The following is a 16,936-nucleotide window of genomic DNA, read 5'->3' on the forward strand; positions in this document are numbered from 1 at the left end:
TTACCAAGAACATCAACTAGACGCTTGCTATCAGTTAGAGACATTCAAAGAAATTTGACCAATGTTCAATGTATGGTGGGTACTGTGGTCAAACACTAAATCAACTGGCTTTGAATCTTTCTTATCAGCATGGTCAAAAAAGCAAACAGTAGACAACGACCATAGTTTTCATAAAAAATGACAAGAATGACCTGTGTGACCAACAAGAATGCTCCAAGAACAGAGAGCACACATTCGAGAGATGGTTAGGAAGCCTCTTCATCATGATAAACTCCTAGAATGCATATGGAAGGCTTTTGGTTCAAGATTCCAATTTTTCCAGCAAAGAAGAGGAGTTTTTTCATGGATTTTTTTGGAATACTTTGATGATGATTATGATCGGACAATGTTGAAGAATGTATTCATGGATTTGATGAATATTTCCGTGAGGAATATGAAATCTTGTTTCGCTTGATTCTTTTTTTGCTGAAAATGAAGAATCGACCAAAAAGGAGCTATAGTATTATAAAAAAAATGGACTTTGCCCCTTGTTTTTTAAATTTCATTTTTAGTGAGGTTTGTAAAAGCTCCTATGAAGTTTTTGTTTAAACAACCACATTCCTATTCCCTTGTTGGCATTTTTGGTGTTGTTAACTTATAATTTGTTTGTAATTAGCTGCTAGAAATCTATCTTTCGTTGTTAACTTATGATTTCTATATCTTTCGTTGGAATATAGAAAGACTTTTCAGAAATTACTTGTGGAAAGATAGTGCACACCTTGTCGTTGGAATATTATAAACCTCCCAACAGAAAAGGGAGGTCTCGGTCTTCTCTTGATAAGGAAGAAGAACACAGCTCTCCTCGTCAAATGGATATGGAGATATCATCATGAAGAAAAGGCCTTATGGCGAAATCTTATAAAGGCTAAATATACTCCTACATCAAACAAAGATCAACTCCCTCCATCTTCTACAAAAGGGCCTTGGAAGTACATAAAGAAACATCAAAATCTCATCACCCACCGAACTCGTCATAAGGTGGGGAATGGGGGAAGCACATCATTTTGGACCAACCCATGGATTGAAAACACCACGCTAGCTTTGAAGTATCCACTTTTGTACAAGCTTTCTCACAACAAAAAATCCACGATTAAAGAAACATGGAATGTTGTCAACAAATTTTGGGACATGAAGCTTGGTAGGAATCTAAAGGATAATGAAGCAACAGAGTGGGCCGAATTAAGCCTTGACTTTGCCCCTGTGGTATTGTCAAACAAAGAAGACTCACTAACTTGGCTCCCCAGCGCTGACGGGGTCTTTTCTACAAAATCCTTGATGATGGACATGGGGGAAAAAGTAGAAGCAATAAATCCCACGCTAGAAAAGACAATATGGAAAGGACATCAACCTAAAAAGGTGAAGTTCTTCCTTTGGGAAATAGCGCATAAAGCCATTAGCCCAAGTGAAAATCTTCAAAAAAGAATGCCTTACATCACTCTCTCTCCAAATTGGTGTCCACTATGCAAGAAAGCAAACGAATCACAAAGTCACTTGTTTATGCAATGCACATACACTCAAAATTTATGGACAATGATTCTTAATATATTCGGATGACATCTCACATTTCCTAGGGAGGTAAAGGATTTTTTGGATATGGCCTTAACGTACCACCCTTTCAAGAACGCAAAAGCCCTATTATGGAAAAACCTCATCATGGCTTTCTTTTGGAATCTGTGGAAAGAAAGAAATCAGAGAATATTTGCAGAAACGACACAGACCTACACAACTTTTCGACAATGTTGTTTACCAAGCTATATCTTGGTGTAAACTGTCTAATATTTTTACTTCCTATAGTTATACCTCCCTCATGGAAAATTGTGAAGGTCTTTTGTAAACATCATCGATTATACATCCCACTTGTAAATTTCACTCATCAATGAAATTGTCTCTTATATATATAAAAAAAAAAATCTATCTTTCATTAGTTGAAGCATTACTTGCCAATTTCGAGATTTCAAAGACTTGACATACAATCTCTCTCTCCGACTCTTCCATAAGAGTCAGAGAGAGAAACAATCTTAGGGTGAGTGTGGAGTGTAAGCTTTTATTGTTCAAGGAGTGAAGCTTTGGGTCAAAGGTGGAGATTGAGGAAGTTAGCACGCGCAAATCTTCGAGTGTTCAAGTGAATCTAGAAGTTATAGTTGGGTAAGAAATTTCTTTGGAGATGTGGTTCGGAGATTGGGAGGGGAGGCTTTCTTTAGGAAAAGAGGCTATTTGGAAGCGTTGGTTTGGGTGCAATGTGTGTTTAGCGCAAAGGTGCTTGGCGTATGTTGGCTTGAGAGCCGTTTAGAGGAAGAAGAGCTTCCATTTTTGTTCAGAAAGGTAAAGATAGGGGAGGGTGACATTCATTTAAAGTTGCTTTAGAGTCAGCGCTATTTCTTATTAATATCTCTATATGCACTTCTTCTAAAGAGCAAGGTCCAAAAATTCCTCCCTAGTTAGCATCTTCATTTGCGCATACAATGAAATGGGGCTTGAATAGTTTAGAGGTTGATTGGAGATTTGAAGGAGGAATTTGATCTCCCTTCTGTAGTCTCACAAGGTGTTGTGGTGATGGAGAAGGCATCTTGTTCTTGGGTGGAAGTTGGGAGGGATTTGTGGAAAGTGTTTGGAGAGAGTGAAGATGAGGTGTTTTTGTGGCAACTTGGCAATGGTTGTGTAAGAATTATTGGTGAGAAGAGTGACTAGTAAACTTTAGGAGAGGCTTATCAACATTTGTACCATTAGTTTGAGACTATGGGATTCAAGTTTGGTGGGGGAAGGCAAAAGATTGGAGTTTGAGAAAGGATGGGTTAGGATCATAGATGTTCCCTCTTACTCGCGAACTCTTGAACTTGTTCGTAACTTGGCGACACTTTATGGAGGGGTTGGCAAAGGGGATGACATGACATGATTTGGTCCATAGAGAATTGGGAGGTTTATATTTGTTTCGAGTCTAGGGGGAATGGGATGGGTATATTCCACGGGGCTGTTACATTAAGTGGGAAGACATGGAGTTCTCGATTAGATTTTTGCTGGTTGAAGAAATTGGAGTTGATGGCGATGAAGAGTTCTAGGGTCAGGAGGGAGAGAAGGAGACCTTTTTTGGCAACGCCAGATGGGAAGGAAGCTAGCGACATTGTTATTTTTTAGCCATTAATTTGACTGGGAAAGCTTTCAAATTCTCTTCATAAAGCTGAGAACATTTTACCATTTTTGTTAAAGTAGAAAAAGCGAAGGAACTTTTTGGGGGGACCGTAAGACATTCTTCATTGGCACATGGAAATTTCAAGGGACCCAAAGATCCTCCTTGCATATACTTCGGGTGATCATCCTTTCTAAAAAGGAAAATAAGCTTTTATGGAAACATTTTGTGAGAGTATTCTACTGAACTATGTGGAACTTGATTTTTGTGATGGCAATGATGGTAATCAATCAATCTAAGTATTTGAAATTGTATTCCAACTTGAACATAACTAGTTTAGACATTACAAGAGAGCTGAGGTTTCAATCCCTACCCAACATGTTAAACTAAAAATAAGTATTTGGTACTGTATAGTATAAATCACATGTAGTGTAACAAAGACATGAAAATGGGATCACCTATTGTACTTGTTATGAAACTTATGAGCTGCTAGTAGAGGTTTGTTGAATTAATAATTTTATTGCTTGCAGCCTCTCTTGCTTCGAGCTTATCAGACGATTTGTTGGCGAAGGCAACAACTGAGGTTGTTAGAAGCTTGAGAATTAAAAGTACCAAAGCAGAAATTACACGCACAAATATCCAAATGATTGGTGCTTTGAGGTAAGTTTTATGACACGAAGCTTTTCTATGTAAGATGTGTATTGCATTCTTCATGCCATGTCCTGTATGTAATGGAAATTGAGTATATTTTGATACCTCTAATATTAGGTTATTCAGAGAAATGGAAAATATGTTTTTGTGCTGTGATATCTATAGCTCATGTCATAGGCCAAATATGATACCAGCTGAATTGATGTAATGTATCTTATTAAGAACTAGGGAAAAAAGAGAGAGAAAGTAGTGAATGTAATATGAGAGTTGATTGTTATATGTTCAAGTAATTTTGCAGATTGTTTGGTGAGATGGAAGGCCAACTAACGGTGGATACTGGTTTTCCCACTTACTGAAGTTCAATTCAATTGTTCAAACCAAAACTTAAATATTAAATGTGATGAAATGAAAATTTTCTATAGGTTATTAGTTGAGTAATTAATGTCCCATGTTATAATAAGCACTCAAAGTTTTAATATAGTAATTGCTATAGTTCATTAGTTGCGCAATTAGTTCAATTCCTTTGAAAGTCATGTACCAAGTCACTGGTAAGTACATTTTATTTTATTTTGTTTTTCAAGTGATAGTGTTCCCCTTTTTAAGGATCTCAATTGTGAGACAAACAGAATTAGGCCTTTTTGGTAATATGCTAATGAATCAAAATTTCTTGGCATCATAGCCGTGCAGTTGGATATCGTTTTGGACCTCATCTTGGGGACACTGTTCCCGTGCTTATCAATTATTGCACAAGTGCTTCTGAAAGTGATGAAGAGCTTCGTGAGTACAGTTTACAGGTACTTAATCTTCTCACTTATTTTTGTTAAAAACTTACACTCACCATCAATTTCAGTTTGTATAATTAAACTTTGATGCCTCTTTTATATTACTAAAGTGGTCTTGCGATTGCAGGCTCTTGAAAGTTTTCTTCTAAGGTGCCCCAGGGATATTTCGTCCTATTGTGATAACGTTCTTTATCTTACCTTGGAGTATTTAAGTTATGACCCAAATTTTACTGATAATATGGAAGAAGATACTGATGATGAGATTCATGAAGAAGAGGAAGAAGAGTAATATATATATTCTTTTTGTTTTGTTTAATTCTTTCCTCTTTCCTCTTTCCTCTTTCTCTTTGATTTCTTATAAAAAAAAAGTATATTCTTTTTGGTTTTATTTTATATTTTGTAATTGTTTTAATAAACATATTGTCCCTTTGTGGTGGAGTTACAAATTTGATGTATTACTGATGCTATCTTGCAGTGAAAGTGCCAATGAATATACAGATGATGAAGATCTCAGCTGGAAAGTCCGACGAGCAGCTGCTAAATGCTTATCAGCATTAATTGTATCACGACCAGAGATGCTTTCAAGACTATATGAGGAGGTGCTTTCTTTTTAACTTTTTTTTTTGAAGGCCAAGTTCTCTGACCTCATCTTATTTCATTTGATATTTTTTCAGTTGATCTTCAATTGACCTATAGGCTATAACCATGATGTTTGTTTCTGAACTTTGAACTAACTTTCGTTATCTTGATCTAATTCTAATGTTTCAAGAAAGTTGATTCTTTTTCTAATTTTTAAGTTATATATTTTTTTTTTTATTGTCTGCTTATGTTTCAAGTCATTCTCATATTGGCAGGCTTGTCCAAAATTGATCGATAGATTTAAAGAGAGGGAAGAAAATGTCAAGGTAGTAGGCATGTTATAATTCAGATTTAAATACTCACTTGCACGTGTATGGATGGTCATGTATTATTTTATTTTTTCTATGAAAGGTTTTTCTTAAAAAAAAAAAAAAAAAAAAAAACACTCACTTGCACCCGTTATGGATGTTTATTGTGTATGCAGATGGATGTATTTAGTACTTTTATTGAACTGTTGCGCCAAACTGGAAATGTAACAAAAGGGCAGGTTGACATGAATGAATTAAGGCAAGTTCATTTTTTCTTTAAATGTTTTTGGTTCATTTGCACCTTGGCTTGGCTGTGGTTTTTTTTTTTTTTTTTTTTTTTTTTTTTTTTTTTTTTTTTTTTTTTTTTGGTGNCTTGTCTGTAGGGCTTAATAATTGGTGTGACACCATATTTTCATGGAGCAAATGAAAGAATATCAAGAAATGAGCAAAAACAAAGAAAAAGACTCACAGCAAAAGAACTAAAAGAAGAAACAAAGGGCAAAAGCCAGACTTGTGTACTAAAAAGGCTCTAATTGTTGAGGAAAATAGACAAAGGATAAGTACAAACTGGTCAAGGACACCCAAAGGAAGGCATAAAGGCCTAGCTGAGATGAAGGAAAGATGTAATATTGTTCGTATTTTTAAGGAAGAAGTCAATGATCATGATCTTTGTTGCCTTTTTTTGCCTTAAGTAGAGTGAAGTTACAAAATCTTTTCTACGAGGATATTGTACTGCTATTGGTCAATTCTTCATGGGATTTTAGTCATAGTTTGGAATGAGTTTAAAGTGTCTTTCAACGAAATCTGAGAGCATAGAAATTATTTTAGAAACGAATGATTTCATTCCTTACTTTGATGACAATAGTATTTCTCTTTGCTCTTGTAATTTTTGGTGTTTTGTTGTTTAATTAACTTAATCCTTTTTCCTCCTCCATTAGGAGATTGTATACTTGAACATTGTTTTTCCTTTTCATCTATTAAAGTTTGTTTTCATTAAAAAAAAAAAAAAATCAGATATAAAGGTGCCAGGTTTAGTAGGGTTTTGGAATTCATGTTCTAGGGGTCGTTTATTTGGTAGGAATCCAAGATTTCTATGTGATGTGCATCTTGATTACTCTGTTTGTTCAGTATGAATATTGGATTTCTGGCCATATAGATGCCGAGCATCTTAGGATGCCCATGTGGAAGGCATCTCAAGAGCTTATAGTGCCCTCCTGAATCATGAGTTTTTGAGATTCTTATGTTGCTTTTTTGCACTTCGTTTTCTTTCTTTGCATATATACTTCATCAATTTTCGTTATTTTATTTTATAATTAGAATAAATCAATGTATTCATTAGATAATAAGCAACTCTATGCGATTAAATATATTTATATTTTTCATTTACGTATAAAATAAACTCTATTTAAATTGTATTTCATGTATTTAAATTTATTTTTAAACGAATCTAAAATGTAATTTTTGATTTATTCATTGTCCTATGGCCTCCAAGGGCTGGATTTTTGTGTTGAATGAAACTAGGATCCGAACTTGCCTTCCTATTTATTTGCATATTGACAGCCATTAAACATAATTACAATGAGGTGGTAGTTTTGATTGGCTTAACCCGTGATGGGATCTCTAAGTTCCAGTTTGAAGCCTCTTTAGAGGTTTCCTTGTATTTCTGAATTGATATTCAATGGTAATGAAGTTCAATTCTGGTTTTCTTCCTTCCAGTACATAACACTTAGAATTATTTTCAAGTTTAACAACGTTCATGATTAGCTGGGCTAGCTTACCATTTTATTTGCATATTTGCAGCCATTAGCCATAATTGCAATGAGGTGGTAGCTTTAATTGGTTCAACCCGTAATGGGATCTCTAAGTTCTGGTTTGAACCTCTTTATAGGCCTCCCATCTTGTATTTCTGAATTGATATTGAAGATTAATGAAGTTCAGTTCTGATTTTCTTCCTTTCAGTAAATAACATGGTCCTTGATTAGTTTTTTTCCCCAATATCTGTTTATTTATTTTTTGTATTTATAATTAATAAAATCTGTTTCTATTGATTATTGGCATAAGCAGTCCAAGGTGGTTGTTAAATCAAGAAGTGCCAAAGATTGTGAAATCTATAAATAGGCAGCTACGGGAGAAATCTATCAAGACAAAGGTAAAGAAATTGTTGGTGGCTGTTCTGGGTTTGGTATGGGTCCATTTAAATTTTATGCTCTGATACCCTGTAGGTTGGTGCCTTTTCTGTCTTGAAAGAGCTTGTGGTTGTCTTGCCCGATTGTCTTGCTGATTTCATAGGATCGCTCATTCCAGGAATTGAAAAAGCATTAAGTGTATGCACTATCATCTTCTGCTGCTTTGCATATGAGTTCTAGCAATTGAATTTTATCTATTGTGATGCCAATTTCTTTCCCTTCCCTTACTCTATCGTGGCTTGTCTCACTGAACTTTGCAGGATAAATCATCAACCTCAAATTTGAAGATAGAAGCTCTTATTTTCACTAGATTGGTGTTGGCTTCAAATTCTCCTTCGGTTTTCCATCCTTATATCAAGGTAACAAGAAAAAGAGTCACCTGGCTAATGTACATTGTAGCATATTGAAATTTGTTTTTTTTTTTTTTTTTCTGGTTAAAGTATCATTTGGTCCCTATACTTGGAGATTTATTCTATTTTGGTCCAAGTACTTTCTTTCAAATGTCCAAATCCAAAATTTGTCCCTATACTTTCAATAAATCTTAAAACCTAAATTGCCGGTATCAAAATGACATTTTAACCTTGTTTCTTTTTCAGTGAATGCAGATTCTTTTTCTTAGTAAACTTGCATTTCTGTGAAACTGTTCATATTTACTAAGCAAAAAGTCCTTTTTTGTTATAAAAATAAAGTTTCAGACTTTGAGGAGTGAAGGAGTTCAACTACCAGCATTAGGTGCAATGGAATTAAATTACAGGGTTGGTAGGTGTTTTCAGTTGTTATGGGGGATCTCTTCACTAAAATATTACGTGTGCTTGCTAAGAAGGATAATTTGATAGCGATCAGTTTTGGAACCAAATTTAGAGTTAAAATGTGGACTTCAAGCAGGAATTTTGACTCAAGTTCATTTAGTGTTCTGAAATATGCCCGTTTAGGTGTATTCTATTCTTTTTGGAACTAGTTTTAGAGTTATGTAGATGCAGTTGTTCTATAGTTAGGCCAGGATGTCTATGAAACTTGATGAATGTTAAATTTGTAAAATATTTTCTCATTCTGTAGGCAATAGATTGGATATGATTATTGCATTAATAACTTGATCTGCGTTGATATAGGATCTCTCAAGTCCTGTTTTGTCTGCTGTTGGAGAGCGTTATTACAAGGTTACTGCTGAAGCATTGAGGGTATGTGGGGAACTCGTTCGGGTTGTTCGTCCTGGTATTGAGGTGAGTTTAAAAGTTTACTTTTAGTTGTAGAATTAGTTCATTGGCCCCATTTGATAATTAATACTTTTCATATTTTTCAAAATGCAAGTTTTCATTTTTACTAATGGTGACATTTGTTTTTTTTAAAATATATATTTTTTTACTTCTTTGCTGTCTAAGCCATATTTGCAACCAGAAACAATACCCCCTCCCGTAGATAGAAGTTTTTCAGGTATTTGAGGTTGTGTGTTTTGTTTTGTTTTTTTTGTAAATCATGCTGGGTTACTAACGATGTTTTTTTCTCTCATGATCTATTTTTAAAAATGTATTTAAAATCTAAACCACATTTTGGAAAACCATAAGTAATCCTCTGAAAGTATATATATTTTTATTTTTGAAATTGCGGCTTTAATTTGACCTCAATTTCAAAATTATTCTCTTAAGAGTGAAAAGCTATACAAATAAAAGGTTTCTAAGTCAGCTTAATTTAAAAAAAAAACAGAAAATAAGGACAAAATAGATCTTAGGATGTGTTTGGTGAGTGATCTAAAATCAGAAAATTTGTAAATAAGAGATTCAAATGAAAATAGAGTTGTATTTTTGTTTTTAGATGGAGTTGTGTTTTGTGCTTTTTAGATCTGGTTTTGGTAATAGATTTATAAACTGATCTAAATTAAAAGAATTGTTCAAAGTTTGTTTAAAAAGTTATGAACTGAATATTTAGCTCAGTTTCAAATATCATTAATTAGTTTATTAACATATTTTATGTCATAAATTTTGTAGAACTATTATTGAACAATATTATATAATTTAGAATATATTTTGTTATACATCTTTTAATTTTAACATAATAAAATGAGTTTATAGCTTGAAATAATATATTTATCATTTTCTTTTACTTTTTTAGTGTAGTTCTGCAATTCCAAATTTCAAATGTAAGACTTGTACGAAATGAAAACAAACTCACATAACAGATATTCACTGAATCTGATTTATTTCGGGAATCTAAAAATTAAGAAACAAAATCAGAATTGTATACCAAACAAGCTCTTACCTTTCTGAAATTTGGAGATGATTTCAAAAGTATTAAAAGAATATTGAAAATTCGTATAATATGCTAACCAAGCTTATATTCAAAATAATAGAAAATAAAGAATACAATGGCTACTCAGAGCTTTTGGTATCTTTTCTGTTTTGTAATCTTATTTTCAGCATCTCTTTTTTTTCCCAGGGGCAAGGTTTTGACTTCAAACAATACGTTCATCCTATATATAATGCTATAATGTCACGCCTGACTAATCAAGATCAAGATCAGGTCTGTTGAACCTCCAAGGGTGAACAGCATTTTCTCCGTCCATTTACAACTATTGCTTATTCTTATATTTGTTCTTTAAGTTTTTCTTTAAAACGTCCTTAAAGTACTGAGAAATTAATTGGAATGTTCTGTTTTTCTTTTAGAAACAATGAGAGTTCAATTTTTATACCTTCAAATATTATTTTAGAGATTGGATACCCAAAACTGTTGCGAAATGATTGGCATCTTTATTATGCTTCTAAAAAGGATGTACCCATATCCCATTGTCTTTATAACACAAGTTGGATTACATCATATAGTAAGAGACCTCCCAACATAGTCATCCACAAAACTTTTTTGGAGGCTTTCATTTCCAAAATGTTTATGTAGTTCAGAATGCAAAAATTTTTACGGACTGAACTAATTTTTTTTTCAGTAAAGAAAGAATATTTGTGAACCATGTAGATAATGTTTGAAAAGGAGTAGATAGAGTAGATTTTTCAATTGATTCAGGTACTTGAGGCCCTATGGCTGAAGACTTTGTTACGGAAATTGGTTGGAACTTCCAAATACTTGTGTAGGACTTTCATATTTTTATTTATTATTTTTTTGGAACTTACTAAACTTTTTCTTGATATGCCCCCCTATCTCTCATAATTAGGGTCTTGTAAACTTGGGTGTGAGTTTCTCTTAATATTGTGCGGCTCTACCATTTCTGTTCTTTCATATTGTTTAATGAAAGTAATTACGAACGGATCAACTGTTGGGTTTGGCTACTTTTTAAGTGGGCTGGTTTTTGTTTTGTTGGTAGGGGTGTGTTATTGTCATTCGTATTGAGGTGCTTGGGTTTGTTATTTTTGCAGAGTTGGTTTTGTTTCAGCGAGCTGTTGCATTAGTTTTGTTTGGATTTCCTTTTGTTGGTGTCTGTTAAGGGATTTTCCCCTTCTTTGGGTCTAAACTTTTGTGGATAGCATAGCATTCTTTTATTTAGATTGGGTTTTTCCTGCTTCTTTGTCTTTTGTACTTAATAAGGATGTTTTATCGCCCTTGTTTTGGTTTCTTTGTTATTCTTCCTGGAGGTTGTATCCTTGAATATTTTAATTCTTTTCATCTGTTGAAAGGTTAAGGTCAGAGTGAGTAATAGTTGGAGGATGATTACAGCTAATCCAACATCTAATGTAAATTTTCAGGAAGTCAAGGAGTGTGCCATCTCTTGCATGGGGCTTGTTGTGTCTACATTTGGTGACAACCTCAAAGCAGAGTTAGCAACCTGCCTTCCAGTTCTTGTTGATCGGATGGGAAATGAGATTACCCGGCTTACAGCTGTTAAGGTTAGTTTGGTTCTTTCCAGTTTACATGAAATGCATTTGTTTTTATTCTTCTAGTTCTAGGTTTCATCTTTCAGCCCCCTATTTCCCTTTATTGTCAATAATATGCTATTTTACCATCCGTATTCTCCAGTTGCTTCAAATTATTTGAAATGCTAGAAAGATGGCTTTCATGTTTGTGGTTATGTTTTCCGGTGCCGATTTAGGTAAAGTAAACACAAAGAGTTGGTTTCAGGTCATAATATGAAAGTAGGAAGATGTGGAGATGCATGTTCTTTTGTAGTGTTAGAGAATTATTGCCATGATAGATTCAGACTTCAGAGCATGGCAATTTTCCAAGGATGGGAAGACCAAGAAAAATGTGAAAGATGAAGGAGGTGCGGACTTCCTTTTGTTAAGAGTGGAAACTTTCATTATCAAAGCGATATACAAATGAGGGGAGATGTGATAACCACACACCAAAGGATACACAAAAGACTCCTAATTGGCAAACATTTGCATCACACTATAGTTACAAAATGCTTTAGATAAAGACCAAGAAGAAGCAAATATTTTAGCTAGCCCCCCAAAAAAACAGCCATATTAATTCTTGTCTTTTGTTTCTCTCAAACCATAATTCTCTTCGGCCGAATATGAAGGACAAATAAATGACTTTCAGGATGGTAATGAATACTCAAGTATCAACCACTTTCAGTTTGGGGATGATACAATCCTCTTCTCTAAAATGTCAGATGTCTCTTCCATAGAAAATAGAGATTATGGGCATAATATAGTATAGAGATTATCAAAGACTTTGCCAATATATACTGTTGTAAAAAGGGTGAATGAATGAATATGTAGCTAGGATTGTCTTTAAATGGGAACCACAAATCCTTCTCCTTTTGGAAGACCATTATTGAAAACATTGAAAAAAGGTTATGAACATGGTCATCATGTTATATTTTAAAAGGCGAAAAACTCACCCTAAAACTAGCCACATTGTCCAACCTTCCTACTACTACATTTCTGCCACAAAAAATGGCTACGGAAATAGACAGGTTATTAGAAAACTATCTGCAGAAAGATGATCTACATCTTGTCCAATGGAAAAGGGAGACATTGGTCTATTTCCGATAAAGGAGAAGAACAAAGCTCTCTTCGCCAAATGGATATGGAGATATTATCATGAAAATAATGCCTTGTGGAGAAATCTTATATATACTAAATATACTCTTACATCATGTACAAATTGACCGTCCACTTTCTGCAAAGGGTCCACGGAAGTACATAAAAAGTACCGCCAACTACATGTGCCATAGAATGGGTGATGGGGGAAGCACATCTTTCTGGATTGACCTTTAGATTGGTGTTTTGACATTCACAACAAATGGCCACGATCAAAGAAACATGGAAAGATGCAAACAAAATTTGGGGCCTGAAGTGTAGGAACTAAAGGATAACGAAGTTGAGGAATGGGTAGAATTAAGCCTTGACCTACCCTGATCGTATTTTTTGAAAAAGTAGACTCACTAAAATGGCTTCCTAGCGTTGACAGGATCTTCTCTACAAAATCTTTGATGATGGACATAGGGGGGAAAGGTAAAAGCAATCAACCACACACTAGCGAAGACAATATGGAAAGGAAATGACCCTAAAAAGCTGAAGTTTTTTCAATGGAAAATAGTGCATAAAGCCATTAGCACAAGTGAAAATCTACTAAAAAGAATGTCCTACATGACTACTCCCAAGTTTTGGTTCCTTTAAGCAAGAAAGACAATGAATCACAAAACCATTTATTTATGCGGTGCACATATGTCCATAATTTTTGGACAAGGATTATCAATATCTTCCAATGACATCTCACTTTTCTAGGTAGGCAGAAGAGTTATTAGACATGACCTTAATGTACCACCCTTCAAGAATGCAAAAGCTTGCTATGAAAAAACTTCATTGTGGCTCTCTTTTGGAATCCATGGAAAGAAAGAATAAAAGAGTATTCATGGAAAATACACTAACTTATACAAATTTCTTCGACAATATTGTTTACCACTTATATCTTGGCGTAAATTGTCTAATACTTTTGCTTCTCATAGTCACACTTTCCTCATAAATTGAGAAGGTCTTTTGTAAGTATCATGGACAGCACATCCCTTTGTAAATTTCACACATCAAAGAAATTGGTATAGAGCTTTCATGACACAGCAGTTGGCCACAACAGTTGGTATAGAGCTTTCAAGACATTACTGGGAAAGCACAAACAATATTGAATAACCTAAAAAATCCTCCCAACAAGTGGCAGAAAAAGGACATGTGAGAAAGAGACGCATCATGTTGCCCCCTTTTTCTACAAAGGACGAACCAATTAGGGAAGAGCAGCACCAATGGCATACTTTTGTAGAATCTGCGGTTGTATTCAACCTTTCAAATGCAAAAATCCATGTAAAGACCTTTGTTTAGTTTGAGCTAAATCATCCTTGGAGCCGAGTAGACAAGGTTGAGACACTAGGAGAGCATAACGTCTCAATGCTACATCATATGTGGTGTTGAGACATTGCTGTAGCGTCTCAACACTACCATTTGCACCCCAAATTCAAAAGGGTGCGCACACACATCTAATTTGATGCTAATTTCCATAATGTTGCGACATTGTGGCAACTTATTATATATACTTCGCATTTTCGAGGGTTTATTCAGTGAGTTATTTTGAGAGTGTATGGCTATTGTATAGAGGAAAAAGATGTAAAATCTGTTTGCAGCTATTCCTAGTTGGGTTTGAAGATTTGTTTTGTTGTATCCTTGGCCTTCATTATTATGTTGCTTAGAAGTCAAGGTAGCCACTGTTAGGCTTCTTGAAGTGCAGTTTGTAGCATGTATTTGAAACCATTTGAAATCTTCATTATAGTAGAAGACTGCGTTTGTAGAAGATTGGATGTAGTTTTAAGTTTGGAGTGAATGAATATTTTTTTGGTCCGTTCAGTACTTTTTAGTTTAGCAAATCATTATTTTTTAAGCTCAGATGTGGGAGGTTTTGGACCGACCCATGGATTGAAAACACCACGCTAGCCTTGAAGTATCCACTTTTGTACAGACTCTCATAGCAAAAAAGCCATGATTAAAGAAATGTGGAATGCTGTCAACAAATTTTGGGACCTGAAGCTTGGTAGTTTAAAGGATAATGAAGCAACCGAATGGGCCGAATTAAGCCTTAACTTTGCCCGTGTGGTATTGTCAAACAAAGCAGACTCACTAACTTGGCTCCCAGTGCAGACGGGGTCTTTTCTACAAAATCCTTGATGATGGACATGGGAGAAAAAGTAGAAGCAATTAGTCCCACGCTAGCAAAGATAGAAAGAACATCAGCCTAAAAAGGTGAAGTTCTTCCTTTGGAAAATAGTGCATAGCACAAGTGAAAATCTTCAACAAAAAAAAAAAAAAAAAAAAAAAAAAAAAAAAAAAAAAAAAAAAAAAAAAAAAAAAAAAAAAAAAAAAAAAAAAAAAAAAAAAAAAAAAAAAAAAAAAANAAAAAAAAAAAAAAAAAAAAAAAAAAAAAAAAAAAAAAAAAAAAAAAAGAGAAAGAAAGAAAGAAAAAAAGCCTTAGCCACTTGTTTATGCAATGCACATACACTCAAAATTTCTGGACAATGATTCTCAATATATTCGGATGACATCTCACATTTCCTAGGGAGGTAAAGGAATTTTTGGGCCTTAATGTACCACCCTTTCAAGAATGCAAAAGCCCTATTATGGAAAAACCTCATAATGACTTTCTTTTGGAATTTTTGGATATGGCCTTAACGTACCACCCTTTCAAGAATGCCAAAGCCCTATTTGCAGAAAAGACACAGACCTACACAAAGCTTTTCGACAATGTTGTTTACCAAGCTATATCTTGGTGTAAGCTGGCTAATATTTTTACTTCCTATAGTTATACCTCCCTCATTGCAAATTGGGAAGGTCTTTTGTAAACACTAGAGATTATACATCCCTTTTGTAAATTTCAATCATCAATGAAATCGTCCGTTTAAAAAAAAAAAGAAAAAAACCTAGATGTGGTAGGTTTTGGATAAATATTTAGCTAAGTTGATTCGGAACCAGAAAAATTCCAATAAATGCAGTTTTTTTTTTTTTTTTTTTTTTTTTTTTTTTTTTTTTTTTTTTGNAGTATGTTTGGAAGCCACAATATAGCAGATATATTTTATAAGCCTTGGATTCTAGCGTCACCCTGATTCCATGGATATGATTTGAAATAAATTTTTGCAATTTAGTTAGTAGGAACGTGGTTGGCCTTATTTTCGGGTTGAATTTTAAAAGAAGCAAGATCTTATGGAAGAATAGTGTAAAGGTATTATTTTAGGAGCCTTGGTGTGAGAGAAACCAGAGACCGTTCAATGATTTTGAGGGGCGACAGTACTGAACAGACCACCGTCTTGCCATTTGCTACTTCGGTAGACCCCATCATCATCATTATTATTATCTGTTGTAAACTCTCTATCTGTAATTTCCCTCTAATATTATACTCCCATATCGCTAGTTGCGGTTATGCAAAAAGTTCAATTTGAGTTGGTGTTTCCATTGGGATATTTTAGTCTATCTTCCAGAAGTTATTTCAAGTTGGTGGCTGAAAGGAAAAGCTGAAGTCTTTTGAGAAGGATGCCTCGAGAAAGTGATTACAGAAAGATCCATCAACCCTGCACCAAGTGGCTGCTGTATACAATATAATATCAAATAAAAAAGTGTAGTTTTCTCATTTCCAATGTAATTTCTTTTCAGGCCGAGTGATCCAAAGGAAGCTCCTTCCAATTAGCACATATATCACTAAGAAAGTGATTACAGAAAGCTCTATCAACCCTGCACCAAGTGGCTGCATATCAAATAAATAAGTGTAGTTTTCCTCCTTTCCAATGTCATTTCTTTCAAGCCGAGTGATCCAAAGGAAGCTCCTTCCAATTAGCACATATATCACTAAGAAAGTGGTTAGAGGAAGATCTATCAACCTGCACCAAGTGGCTGCTGTATACATTATAATATCAAATAAATAAGTCTAGTAAATCTTCAAAGTAATTTCTTTCAAGCCGAGTGATCCAAAGGAAGCTCCTAATCAGAATCAACCACAAATATTTCTATGCATTTTGAAAGGATGAGCGATCATGGTTTTGTGTAGGTTGACAATGAGATATTGTTGTGCATAGGGATGCTCCAGCCTAAAGTTTTTTGGAACTGTGTAAGGCTTCATGCATCTAGTTTGTTGTATGCTGCTAGTGTTTAGAAATTGCTGTCTATTATTATTATTATTATTATTTTTCATTTTAGCCCAGATATTTGGTAATCTTGGAGCTCTGGCTTAGGTTGATTATCTCCTCTCCGATCTTTTATATTTTATATGGTAGTATCATATCTTTTCTTATCCAACGAAAATGTTTTGTTTCTCACTAAATATGATGCTTTCTTAAATACAAATATTTGGCCC

At 34.3% G+C, this 16,936-nt stretch overlaps 1 protein-coding gene and 1 long non-coding RNA gene across 3 annotated transcripts in view; one reads left to right on the forward strand and one right to left on the reverse strand.

The window, feature by feature from the left end:
• The window catches only part of LOC111482588 (cullin-associated NEDD8-dissociated protein 1), a 28,515-nt gene that overhangs the window by 3,232 nt on the left and 8,347 nt on the right, over window positions 1-16,936 (forward strand). For both annotated transcript variants that reach the window (XM_023128431.1, XM_023128430.1), the window contains 12 exons: window positions 3,694-3,823; window positions 4,494-4,608; window positions 4,724-4,881; window positions 5,072-5,195; window positions 5,451-5,501; window positions 5,660-5,742; window positions 7,548-7,632; window positions 7,706-7,807; window positions 7,930-8,028; window positions 8,779-8,889; window positions 10,100-10,183; window positions 11,353-11,493. In XM_023128431.1, coding sequence (XP_022984199.1) covers window positions 3,694-3,823; window positions 4,494-4,608; window positions 4,724-4,881; window positions 5,072-5,195; window positions 5,451-5,501; window positions 5,660-5,742; window positions 7,548-7,632; window positions 7,706-7,807; window positions 7,930-8,028; window positions 8,779-8,889; window positions 10,100-10,183; window positions 11,353-11,493 — 1,283 coding nt within the window. The remainder of the gene's footprint in view (window positions 1-3,693; window positions 3,824-4,493; window positions 4,609-4,723; window positions 4,882-5,071; window positions 5,196-5,450; window positions 5,502-5,659; window positions 5,743-7,547; window positions 7,633-7,705; window positions 7,808-7,929; window positions 8,029-8,778; window positions 8,890-10,099; window positions 10,184-11,352; window positions 11,494-16,936) is intronic.
• LOC111482591 lies at window positions 1,659-16,928 on the reverse strand. Its single transcript, XR_002718238.1, has 3 exons — window positions 16,464-16,928; window positions 15,317-16,317; window positions 1,659-1,757 (listed from the first exon to the last, which is right to left on the reverse strand). It is a non-coding gene; the product is annotated as an uncharacterized LOC111482591 (long non-coding RNA).

Source organism: Cucurbita maxima, unplaced genomic scaffold (assembly GCF_002738345.1).
Source record: "Cucurbita maxima cultivar Rimu unplaced genomic scaffold, Cmax_1.0 Cma_Scf00008, whole genome shotgun sequence".
Lineage (NCBI taxonomy): Eukaryota > Viridiplantae > Streptophyta > Magnoliopsida > Cucurbitales > Cucurbitaceae > Cucurbita > Cucurbita maxima.